This window comes from Phoxinus phoxinus, assembly GCF_949152265.1.
Source record: "Phoxinus phoxinus genome assembly, chromosome: 9".
Lineage (NCBI taxonomy): Eukaryota > Metazoa > Chordata > Actinopteri > Cypriniformes > Leuciscidae > Phoxinus > Phoxinus phoxinus.
This window is the reverse complement of record NC_136884.1, coordinates 6941296-6953855: the sequence shown is the minus strand read 5'-3', so window position 1 is coordinate 6953855 and position 12560 is coordinate 6941296. Positions and strand designations below refer to the sequence as shown.

The window sequence follows — 12560 nt, the reverse complement described above, 5'->3', positions numbered from 1 at the left end:
TACATTCCCAGTCTTTCCCTTCTGGAAAAATTGACCTAAATATTAGTGATTCTTATTTGCAGGTGTGTACATAAACATGCCCTTCCCACTAAAACTACCTCATGGTTGATGGCCCTTCAACATGTCCTGCCTAAACATAATATGATCTGGCTTTTGTACGGGTTTATCAGTTCAGTCATGACGCAGGTGCTGGCAGGCTTGAAGAGTGACTTACCGATGTGTCGGTTTGGCAGTCTCTTCAGCAGGCAGGGCTCCTCGTTGCCAGATGGGGCTCTGATAGTCGCGGTCAGGGAGCTCAGGTCCGTCTCTGTGATCTTCAGAGACACGTCTGTGGCCGTGCCAACGTTCAGCTGAGAAGTCCTCATGGAGTCATCACCTTTATCAAGAATGTGAGAGAATAAAGTGAGAAGCCATAATCAATAGTGACTTTCAATATATATATATATAAACATTATTTTTTATAAAATGTTTAAAATACTAAAAAGATATGTAATATATTATAAAAAATAACATAAAAAATAACATAAAAAAATATTATAAAAAATTGAAAGTAAAGACATAAATTGTTACCAAAAAAATAATAATTCTATGTACTCTTTGTTGAATTTCTTTTCATCAAAAAAATCATGGTTTACACAAAAATATTAAACAGCACAACCGTTTTCAACATTGATTTGAGAAGGAGAAATGTTTCAGAACAGCATATTAGAATGATTAATATATAACAATTTCAGCTTTGCCATCACATGAATAAATTTCATTTTAAAACACATTAAAATTAAAAATATTTAACAGTATTAATGTTTTTACTGTATTTTTGATCAAATAAATGAAGCCTTGGTGAATATGAGAGGCTTCTTTCAAAAATCTTACAGACCCCAAACTTTTGAAAGTGGTTCTTGTTTATTTATTTATTAGAACTAGCAAATATGATCCAATTATTCAAATAAGCATTCGTTGTGCGGGTGCAACCCCAGTTCCGTCACAGAGAGAAATTGAGGGGCAAAGTGAGAGTGAGACTGGAGGAGGGGGAAACAGCTGCTTCCTGTTTCTAAAAATTCTGCCAACTACTTTTAGAAGCATTTTACAGATGTGGTTAAATTCTCCAGGTGTGAAGGCATGCGCACACACATAAATACACACGCCAGCTAATTTAGTGATTCACAGACATTATGGAGAGACATAACTTTGCCCTCTCTTGTTTACCTCTCTCTCTCTCACTCATAGCCATATTTGGGCACACACAAACACCAACCTGTGATCTTGGCTGTAAAGGGGCTTCCAGCAATGTGCTTGTCATCAAATTTGACGATTATGTTGTAGTCTCCTGGGGCCGTTGGCAGGTAGGACACAGTGCAGGTGCCGTCTTTATTATCCTTACAGCTGATCTCTGCCTTAGAGGGGCCCTCCACTGCCAAAGACAGACCTCCTGAGAGAAAATGAGAGTGCACTGTGGATAGTCAAAAGTCTGGCAATGTGAGACTAATGCAATGCGACTGTGAGGCTGCCGGGCTTGGTTTGTGTGTTACCTTCTCCAGCGTCCTTAGTGACGATTGTGAAGGTGGCAGATTTGTTGACCATGCCGTGACTCAGACCAGGACCGTGTGCATTCACATGCCCACTGTTAATGGCATCTACATAGAACTGCAGTGGACTTCCTGTAGGAAGACATTAAAAGAGTGTCACTTCATGTTTCATGATCCATGTCAAATACAGACATTATTTAACAGACCAAATTATAATATAACTATTACATTTCCCGATTTTAGTGCAAATGTCTGATTGTTTGGGTACCTGGTATGTGATTCCCGTCATATTTGATGTCCATCTCATGCAGGCCCTTCTCGGTGGGGGCGTATTTGACTGTCACCGTCCCGTCCTTGTTATCAGTGATGTTGGGACGGGCGGTCTTACCAGAAGGCATTCGTACCTCACCTGGAAAAGACAAAATGACACCTTTTTAAATACAGAATTGTGTAGGCTCAAGTGAAAAAGAAGTGTGCTTAATTGTAATGAATGTGCAGGTCTAGTGTACTTAAAATCCTTAACATACAGTATATATATTTTTTAAACTCTACTTGCAGTTGCAGACGATATAATATGATGGAGTTGAAAGGCCACAAAAGTGTACATTCATGATTATGCTTCATAACACATTTAAGTACACTTTTAAAAAGTTCACTTTGTTATATTATTATTACCTAGTTATTTTAATTAATGAATTATTGTATTAATTAGTAAGTGCTAATACCTGTAATCTCCCCCTTTTGCACAGTAAATGGAATGACGAGATTGAATGGGCGGAGCATTGGCTCCATGGCATCCACTGCAGTGATTGGTTCCTCAGTGGCCTGGAAGAGAAAGAGATTTCAGCATCACTGCACTGCTAACTAAGGACAGTGAGCAGAAAGTGCATGCAAAGGATTAATGACTGAAAAAAAGAAAGAAAAACAGACAAGGGCCTGACTGGTTGAGCTGCAATAGATGAAATAAAAGCAGCAGCTACAAAGCCACATAAAAGAGACTTGTACAAAAACACCGCCTCTGCAATGGGAGATCAACGACCGATTCATTAACTCTACGAATGCATGATCAGCCAACTAGCCGTTGTTAAAAAGATGTCAGCAGCAAAGCTCATAGAAAATCTTTGCAAAGATGGAGGAAATGAAAAGGTATAATGATAAAGGCTGAAGAGCAGAAAGCATTTAGGATGTTATCTGATGGCTACGGGTGGTGTGTACCCAGTGAGGGGTGTAGCCCTTGTAGGGGGCGTAGGGCTGCTGTAACTGCAGTTTATCACACGGTTCCTCAATTATAGGGATGGTATCAGATGCCTGGAGAAGGAGGTGGTCACATGTTTAGGGTTTCACACAACACACATTTACATGCAGCTAATTCAATTCGACCCACTGAACTGGAATTGAATTGCTAAGTTAAATTCATTCTCAATTAATTAAGTCAAATAAAGGTTTCTATTTGGGAGAATGATTACTTTGTAAAAACACACCATGCACTGTAGCCATATTTTTGAATTATTATTATTTTTTAAAAAGATATTAAAACACAATAAATGCATCCTTGGTAAGCATAACAGACCTAACATTACAAAAATCTTACTGACCCCAAACTTTTGAACAGTAGTATACATACTGTACACAAGTATATACAAAATATTTCATAATAAAAATCATAATGCAGATCCATAATACAGAGTTGCTTACCACCACATGGAAGGGACTGTTGGGAATGTGCTCTCCTCCAAAGCGAATGGTGATGACGTATTTCCCAGGTTCTGGAGCAGTATAATAGATATCAAATGTTCCGTCCGCATTCTCCACCACATCCACGTCTAGCTCCGCCCCATCTGGAGTTGACACTTTGCAGGTGACCTTCCCCTTCCCAGCAGCCTTTGCATCCACAGTGATAACGGTCTCCTCGCCAATTTGAATGGTAGGTCCGAGCCCTGAGCCTGACCATGGTACAGCCACAAAGCAATTATAAGAAAGATTACAATACATTTTCTACACCAATCAGACAGAGACACAGTTATGGAGCGAATTCAAATGGGACCACTCAATGAAAAAGAGTGGCCTAAACTGATCCCAGTTAAAAGGCTGGCAAAGATCGAAAGAGGTAACTCACCCAGTCCGTGTCCCCCAATCGACACTATAGATAAACAGAAAGATTAGTTACAATTCATGATTTTTTTTAAAGCAATAAACCACAAGACACGAATAATAACAGTAATGAGCAGCAATACATCACTATAAAAGGCCACAAAGGGATGAGACATAGACATCTGTAACTGACCTGTCACAAGGCATTTGCTGGCATCTCCACTGGGCAGCGCATGGATGCGGTAGGGGGAGTATGGAATCTCATCCCCGCCATATTTGATTGTAATAGTGTAGCGTCCTGTCATATCTGGGACATAGGATACGGTGTACGTTCCATCTCTGTTATCCCGAATATTGGCTTTCTTTGGCTTTCCTTCTGGGTCCTGCAAAAGGAATGAGCTGTTAAAGTGTGTTCATGCGAATGAGTATCTATTCGTAGGAAATCCTCTTTTCTATTAAGTGTTGAGTAGTTGCTCAAATAAATGTAGCAAATATTCAACAAGGCAATATTACTCATTCATATTATCAAGCATTTCTGACTGTTAGTCATGTAGTGGAAAACCACATGTAGGGTTTAGCCTAAATCTAATGACAGGTCAGTCCACAGTGACCACTAGAGGGCAACATTAAAAGTCCCCTTGACAGGCACAAAATGATCAAGTATGGCTGCCTGGGAGAAAGGTTCACTCTCACATCCATAAACGCCACTTATGTGCAAAATGAAAATGTTTTTGGATGCTTTTGCTCGCGTGCAGTTTGGAAACACCCGTTTTGGTTGAAGTGAAGTTTTCTCCCTTCCTTTTTAGAATGGGAAGTAGTATGATTATAAAATCCTCTTCTTGCTTTTAATTGTCATTGAATGTGGTATGCATGAACCGAAAGGATAGATAGATAGATAGATAGATAGATAGATAGATAGATAGATAGATAGATAGATAGATAGATAGATAGATAGATAGATAGATAGATAGATAGATAGATAGATAGATAGATAGATAGATAGATAGATAGATAGATAGATAGATAGATAGATAGATAGATAGATAGATTATTCCCGTTTGTTCCCATTATTAGGGAACAAATATGAAACAAGGAACTAGGGAATAACAAATGAAAAACTAGGGAATAATTGAAGGGAAAAACCAGTCAAAGGAGCAGGGGAACTGGGGTAGGGTGTACAGTAGCAAGGCTGATGGGAGAGACGCCAGACACGGTGAGTTATAACAACAAGAGGCCGCCTTACACATCCTTTCCTAAGAATATGGAAGGGGATGGTGCCCTTTACAATGTGGTTCTCCCACACCCTCCTACCCCAGTCCTCCACATACACAGAGGCCTCTTGCCTGCAACCATCCGGACCCTACAGCGACAGCAGGGAAGAGGTCAGAGGTCAGGGCAGAGGGAAGCGGAGGGCAGGACATTGGCTGTTAAAGCACAAGTGATCATCAAGGGAAACCTTCTTGTCTTAAAACATCTCAAAAAAGAGGCCTGCGCGAGTGCTGATGTCCCTCACCAGTATCTGTACGGTGAGAAGACCCTCCCCTGCATCACGGGCATCAATGGTGAACTCCACCGGCAAGCTGGCTGGCACCCCGGAAGCATTTAGGCCGGGACCGCTGGCACGGACTTTACTGGCATCATGAGCGGGCAAAACCTTGATCTTAAATGGACTGAAAAGGGGAAAATAGAGGAACAGACATATGCAATGATCACATACTTCCTTTATTTCGAAGTGCTCTTCTAATTTCTAAACCAGCTATGTTTGGCTATGTTTGGTCATACCACACATAGACTACTCATGTCATTAATATTAAGACTTTATAAAGCAGCCCGCTCACCTGCGTGGCACTTCTTGGTCTGCATACTTGACACAGACAGTGTACGGTCCATCTTTAGCAGGAGTGTAGATTACTGTGTGTGTGCCATCACCGTTGTCTGTGATATTCACCGGCTCTGTCATCCCTACAATAATAACACAGATGATCTATCCGATGCTTGTTTGTGCTCTTTTACTGTACTTAGAGTCATTTATAATCTAAAAATGAATTGCATTTTCAATATTGACTACCGTTCAAAAGTTTGTGTAAGTGAGGTTTTTGTTTTTTTACTTGATCAAAAATACAGTAAAAACAGTAATATTGTGGGATATTATTACAATTTATGAGAACTGTTTTAACTAAGGAAATATATTGTAATATATTCATATATTTTAAAATCTAATTTATTCCTGTGATGGCAAAGCTGAATTTTCAGCATAATTTCCCCAGTCTTCCCCAGTGTCACACATGATCCTTCACAATTCATTCTTATATGCTGATTTGCTGCTCAAGCAACATTTCTTATAATTATCAATGTTGAAAACTGCTTAATGTGAAAGAAACTGCAACAGATCTTTTCTTTTCAATAGATTATTTTATGAAAGTTTAAAACTACAGCATTTATTTAAAATATTATTATTTTTAAATGTCTTTACTGTCATTTTTGATCAATCTAATGCATCCTTACTGAATAAATGTATTAATCATTAAAAAATATCACTGAAACTTTTGAACGGTATTGGACAATACTAAATGTTTCTTGGATGTAATACATGCCCCATATTGATAAAAACTATTTATTAAGTCAAATTGTACAAATATTTGGGTTTATTAATCGACGATCAGCTTTCTTTTAAGTTGCACATTGATAAACTGGTACAAAAGCTCAAATTAAAAATAGGATTTTATTTTAGAAATAAAGCCTGTTTTTCTTGGAAAACCAGGAGGAGATTGGTTGCTACCACCTTTCTCACTGCACTTGATTATGGTGATTTACTTTATAGAAATGCGCCTGATCGATGTTTGTCTTTGTTGGATACTGTCTACCATAATGCATTAAGATTTGTGACTGGATGTAAGGCATCAGTACATCATTGTACCTTGTACAAAATGACAAACTGGCCCTCATTGTCAGTAAGGAGACATATACATTGGCTTATTTTTATTTATAAGTCTATATTGGATATGCTTCCGTCTTATCTTTGCTCCTATATGTCACGTAATATCAGTTCTTATAATTTGCGCTCTGGTAATTTGTACTTGTTAACTGTACCTAAGGTTCGTACAGAGCTTGGTAAGAAGGCTTTTAGTTATGCAGCCCCAAAAACCTGGAACACATTACAGACTGATTTGCAATTGCGAACTCTGATTTCATTTGGTGAATTTAAACATCGTATGAAAGTGTTAGAAATAGATGCCATAAATTGTTGTCACTGTTTTTAAAATACCTAAATCACTTTATACCTATGGTAGGTATAAATTGTATTTTTTAAGTAGTCTGATGTTGATGTGGTTTGTGTATGTATCTTGAGGATCTTGTTAAATGATTCTTGTTGTTGTATATGCTTGGTGATCATATTTATGCGTTGTTAGTATGCTGCCATTTTGGCCAGGTCTCTCTTGCAAAAGAGGTTTTAAATCTCAATGAGATCATCTGGTTAAATAAAGGTAAAAAAAAAAAAAAAAAAAAAAATTAAATTCGAACTCTGGACATTTAACAGTTCAAGAACAAGTCAGTTGCCACCGAATGCTTTGAAAATGGTAACAGAAGAAATCCTGAGAGGGGAACTTCCTTCTAAATCACTTATGATATAAATATACTAAGTATGAATATGCATATATACAACAACTTCAGACTAGCTAAGCACACACACTTACCGTATACTGTTTACACTTCACAGACTTTTAAGTACATTTTCTAGGCATTCAAGTAATTCAATTTCTAAAAGCTAAACTGAAGCACAATATACTTCTTCACACGTTGTGTGTTTTTCCAGTTTATTTTCACCTGTAGGTCCATACAGCAGCACCTCCAGTGGGGCGACTCCAGCCTTGCTGCAGTCCACAGTGAAGGTCTGGGGGACGTGGGCTCTTACTCCACTGCCCAGGCCAGGACCAGAACACTTCACCTTACTGGGGTCCACCAGCTCCCTCACAGGCACCCTGAATGGGCTACCTAAACACCCACAGAAACTATACAGTTACAGTTTTTCCTCATAAAATGATCAAACAGACTCTGAGGTATGAAATACTCAAGCTTAAAATCAAAATGCAAGATTGTTTGCTTCTAAATGTCTTAATCAACACGTCAGCGCTCTCATATTCTCTAACTGCTAAAATTCAATGTTAATGTGTTGAGTTCACTCAGAAATAAACCATGGAATGAATTAGACAGAAGGAAATTGCATCATACCTGGGATAGGCAGGCCTCCGAAAGTGATGTTGACATCATATTCCCCAGGAGTGAAAGGAATATACTCCACACTACAGCTGCCATCTTTGTTGTCTTTACAAGACATCTTAGCTTCTGATGGACCCTCAATGGCCAATCCAAGACCACCCGTGCCAGCACCCCTGAAAGAGAGGAAAATACAGACACGTCTTAAAGATTTTCACAGCAAAACTATTCATATAGTGCATGGTTCCTCGCATTCAGTCCTGGAGGACTACTAAAGGACCTAATCAAGTACACCTGAACATGAACAAGCCAGTCAAGGTCTTCAAAGTTACTAGAAAATTCCAGGTAAGTGAGTTCGATCATGGTTGAGCTGAACTCTGCAGGACAATGGTCCTCCAGGTCTGGATTTGAGGAATCCTGATACAGTGTATGCTGCTTAATTTTTCATAATTAAAATGATAGGTCATAGAAGGTATTTCAGCGGCCACATTAACGATATATTTTAGCTAAAATATTAGGGGGAGAAAGGGTTCATTGTCTATTGTCATTAGCGTAGCGATGTATGAAGCACAGTTAAACACAGGAGACGCTTTAAAATCAGATTTCTGTGGGTCAGAGTAGCGCCGAAAATTTGCATGACCAACTGGAACATCGGAATCTGCGTGGGGAACTTTTTCTCCCTCAAGCAAAACTTCAGATTGTGCGGATTCCTAAGGATATTACTGTAGAGTATCGCTACCGGTGACCACCATACTACCTTAGAGTAAGTAGGCTAAATATTCAACATGCACAATTTGGTTTTTAAATCTTTTATGGTATGTATTTCATACTGACACTTCAGATTTGATTTTGCCAAATTAGCCTTCATGTTCATGTTCAACAGCAGACGTTCATAGTATGTGTACCTGGTCTCCACAGTGAAGCGGTTGGATTTGTTGACCAGTCCTTCTTCCAGACCAGGACCGTAAGCACGTACACGGCTGGGATCACAACCTTCAGTCACCGCCACCCTAAACGGGCTCTTGGGGACAGGTACGTCATCATATAGCACCTCTATAAGATGCACACCTGTACAAACACAAAAATAACATATCTATATATATGAAGCTGGAAAGTACTTTCTCATTCTGGCGAGATCCGGTTTGACTGGTTGACTTTAAAGGTGCACATCTAAAGAACTAACACCTTTAAAGAAAAAAAAAAGAGAGAAAAAAGAGAGAGTGTGTGTGGCCATATAGAGATACTGTGTTTTTCTCTCAGTCAATAGTTGTGATGGAATATTATCAAGGCATCATGGGAAAAAAGACATCAGCAGGTTCTGCTCAAAACACAATGAACAATGAATGAATTTCCATCTTACAACATTGACCTCCACACAGAACAATCAATACAGCAGCCGTGCTCAGAATAGCAGACGGCAGATCTGTGTGTGTGTGTGTGTGTGTGTGTGTGTGTGTGTGTGTGTGTTTGTGCGTGTGCGTGTGTGTGTGTGTGTCATGATTCTCAGGGAAGAAATAAATGCCAATATAGCCTGTTAAATTAATGAAGATTAGGGCAGCCACATACACCAGCTTACCTCAGCTTCTAATTGTAATTACATTTTTAATTTTAATGATCAGGTTTTACAAAATGACACATCAATGCAACAAAAAAAAAAAATTCCTATCTACTGGATATCTTACCATCCTCATATGCGGTATACTCTACTCTGTATGTGCCATCTGCTTTGTCAGTGATGTACGCATCAGTGCTGGCACCAGATGGGTTAACAATACGAACTTTGATGTGGTTTCCACCAATCTTGCTGTGAACCCGAGTGTCAACAACAAAGTGTGTAGTGACCTCTCGGAGTACCCCTGTGAAAATACAGCAGAATTTGCTAAGCACAATGGTACTAAACACATTCAACCAAGTGTGATTTTAGATGCCCTCCTTACCTCTGGGCTCCACTCCTGGACCATAGACCTTGATTCCACTGGTATCAAGAGCAGGATCCACTTGCACCCTTGCAGGGAACTTGGGCACTGCATGTCCTCCATATTTAATCGTGATGGTGTACATTCCGTGGAAAGGAGGGATGTAGGTGATAGAATAAGTTCCATCGCTGTTATTCTGGACATGAACCTCTGCCTGCGTTCCTGAATCTGAAATAATCTCGATGGTCAACTCCGCCTCCCCTGCTTTAGAGCAGTCCACCGTGAACGACGCTGCTTCATTGACCTTTCCTCTCTCCAACCCTGGTCCACTAGCTGTAACCTTGCTGGGGTCAAAGACGGACTGCACCATGGCTTTGAAGGGGGAACCAGGGATGTGAGCATCAGCAAACAGGATGTTGATGGAATATTCTCCAGGCTCAGTGGGCAGATAGGACACAGAGCAAGATCCATCTCCATTGTCCTGGCACTCAATCTTTGCTTCACACGGGCCCTCCACAGTCAGCCCGAGACCCCCTGTACCTGCGCCTTTAGTGTCGATGGCAAATGGAGCGGGTTTACCCACAATGCCACCCTTCAGGCCAGGGCCATAGGCTCGCACCTTGAAGTGAAAATGAGACAAAACTGTTGTCAAGATTGCCTTTCAATAACGTATCAAACCAGAATTCATAGAAACTTTAAAATAATCAGGAATTAAAAAGTAATTTAACCTGAAAATGAACCAGAAAACATGATACTTTAATATAATTATACATAAATATAATATCATTATACACGTGGTATATGTGGTAAGCATAATAATACATTCAGGAACTCCGGAATTTTAAACAATTAATGCACAGCTAAGTTGTAATGGCCACTCTGTGTGTGCATCGAATTTTCAATAATTCAATGATACAACATGCTTTAACAGTACTAGACGACAGTCCAACATTTTTCAAAGTCAGACGGTATCATTTATATCCAATTATGGTCAGAGATCTGTATCTCTTTCGGTGATATATAGACAAATTATCTAATGATCCTCAGTGTGACCTCGGCCCAGTGACAGAATGGAGCAGCCATTCCACATGCGGATGAAGTACCATGTTTGGCACACTACACTCGAGTTCACCTCTCCCTGACAGATTAATAAACACCAACCGTCCTCTAATAATTTCCAACAATGGCTTAATGGCCGTTTGTGTTTGTTTTAGGCTTCTTTACTGACACAACTGATATACAATCTGGAGCATCTGGCTCACGGAAAAAGAAAACGCTCACTGGAACAATCCAGCACTGTAGAGAACAGGCAGGCATACATACAAACGAGAAAAATAAATACAATACAATAAAATACAATTAAATTAAATTGGTTTACTTTGGAACTAACATTGCTGGAATAAACAAACAGGAAATGTCCTTGCACAGAGGATCAAGAAATGTTACAAAATCTGGTTCTAGTTTAGATTGATCATTCTGACTCTGGTTAGTGGCTCATAAACTCTCTGAAGGTCTTTCTGACATGTTGAGGTAAGGATTGTTTTTAGCCTTAAGCTTGAGAAAGGATCCTAGAGCGAATCGAAATGTCAACGCACAATAAAAGCCATCAACAATCAAGTCTCCATCAACAGAACACACAAAACATACTGATGAGATCATTTAGGTAACAAATATTTGATTATCAAAAGGATTTGCAGTAATCAGGAAAATTACAGTTCAATAAGACGATGACGTATAAACAAACAAATCACATTCTCATATTTGTGACTCCTACCTTTGAGGGATCTGGAGGCATCACCCCCTCCACCGTGAAAGGACTTCCTGGCACGGGGTTTCCATCATAGCTGATGTCAACTTTATAGGGCCCCTCTTCTGGCGGAATGTACTTAACTGTGTGCACCTCATTGGATGCTCCAGATTCCACCTTGCATGGGATTGGCCGGCGAGAGGGTGAGGTAATCTTGACATCCAATTTTCCTTGACCCCCCGCACCATGTGTATTAATGGTAAACTCCTCATCTTTCCCTACATCCACTTCTAAACACGTAGGCACAAAAAAGATGTACAGTATGTTCAATCAACATAGTTATTATTTCAGTCCTCACATAAATAGCCTGACGATTTGACTTGCTGTGGACTTACTGGTGTTGAGTCCTTGAACTTTGACCTTGTTGAGATCCAAAGGGGGAGCGATAGTAATGGTAAATGGGCTTTTGGGGATGGAGTCACCACCATGGCACACAGATATGCTCATGTTACCCTGGGTCACAAAAAAAAACAGGACTGAGCAAGATGTTTTATCATACCATGATAGATGTATAATACCACAATAGCATGTGACCACATGGTGTCCATTTTTATGAAACGTAACCCACTGCTGGAGTGTCTCACCTGCTGTAACGCAGTGTAGCGCACAGTGAAAGAATAGTCGTGGTTATCAATTATCTCAAAGTCACTGACAGCTTCTCCTTTCCCAGCTGCGGTGAAATTAACCTCAGGTGTGGCCTTGCCTGCTCCTTTAGTATAGATCGTGAAGTGGGTCGGCTTGCCCACTTCCACACCTGTGATAGAGACACATAACATGCAGATGAGATGAGCTATTTTACCCACTATTTTTCTAATTTCAGTTGCTGGAAATGAAACTGACCTGTCTTGCTGAGCCCAGGACCCTCTGCTTTTACCTTATTAGCATCATGGGATGGATCAACTTTGATACGGAAGGGGCTGATGGGAATTTCCTGTTAATTTGTTAAAAACAATACAACATTTTTTTGTTAGAACTCAAATAACAAACCGAATAATTTCATATTAT

General features: G+C 39.7%; 1 protein-coding gene across 15 annotated transcripts in view; it reads right to left on the bottom strand.

The window, feature by feature from the left end:
- Positions 1-12560, bottom strand: part of flncb (filamin C, gamma b (actin binding protein 280)) — a 56021-nt gene that overhangs the window by 14360 nt on the left and 29101 nt on the right. For 6 of the 15 annotated variants that reach the window (XM_079624473.1, XM_079624474.1, XM_079624475.1 and 3 more), the window contains 20 exons: positions 12396-12486; positions 12140-12309; positions 11891-12008; positions 11523-11785; positions 9770-10367; positions 9515-9688; positions 8738-8900; positions 7848-8008; positions 7443-7610; positions 5456-5579; positions 5131-5287; positions 3811-4000; positions 3643-3666; positions 3222-3469; positions 2742-2834; positions 2252-2351; positions 1795-1935; positions 1530-1658; positions 1256-1429; positions 215-376 (listed from right to left, as the gene is read on the bottom strand). In XM_079624473.1, the coding sequence (XP_079480599.1) occupies positions 215-376; positions 1256-1429; positions 1530-1658; positions 1795-1935; positions 2252-2351; positions 2742-2834; positions 3222-3469; positions 3643-3666; positions 3811-4000; positions 5131-5287; positions 5456-5579; positions 7443-7610; positions 7848-8008; positions 8738-8900; positions 9515-9688; positions 9770-10367; positions 11523-11785; positions 11891-12008; positions 12140-12309; positions 12396-12486 (3448 nt within the window). Of the gene's footprint in view, positions 1-214; positions 377-1255; positions 1451-1529; positions 1659-1794; positions 1936-2251; positions 2352-2741; positions 2835-3221; positions 3470-3642; positions 3667-3810; positions 4001-5130; positions 5288-5455; positions 5580-7442; positions 7611-7847; positions 8009-8737; positions 8901-9514; positions 9689-9769; positions 10368-11522; positions 11786-11890; positions 12009-12139; positions 12310-12395; positions 12487-12560 lie in introns of all 15 variants that reach the window. The other 9 variants (XM_079624469.1, XM_079624476.1, XM_079624471.1 and 6 more) reach the window with 3 other exon arrangements.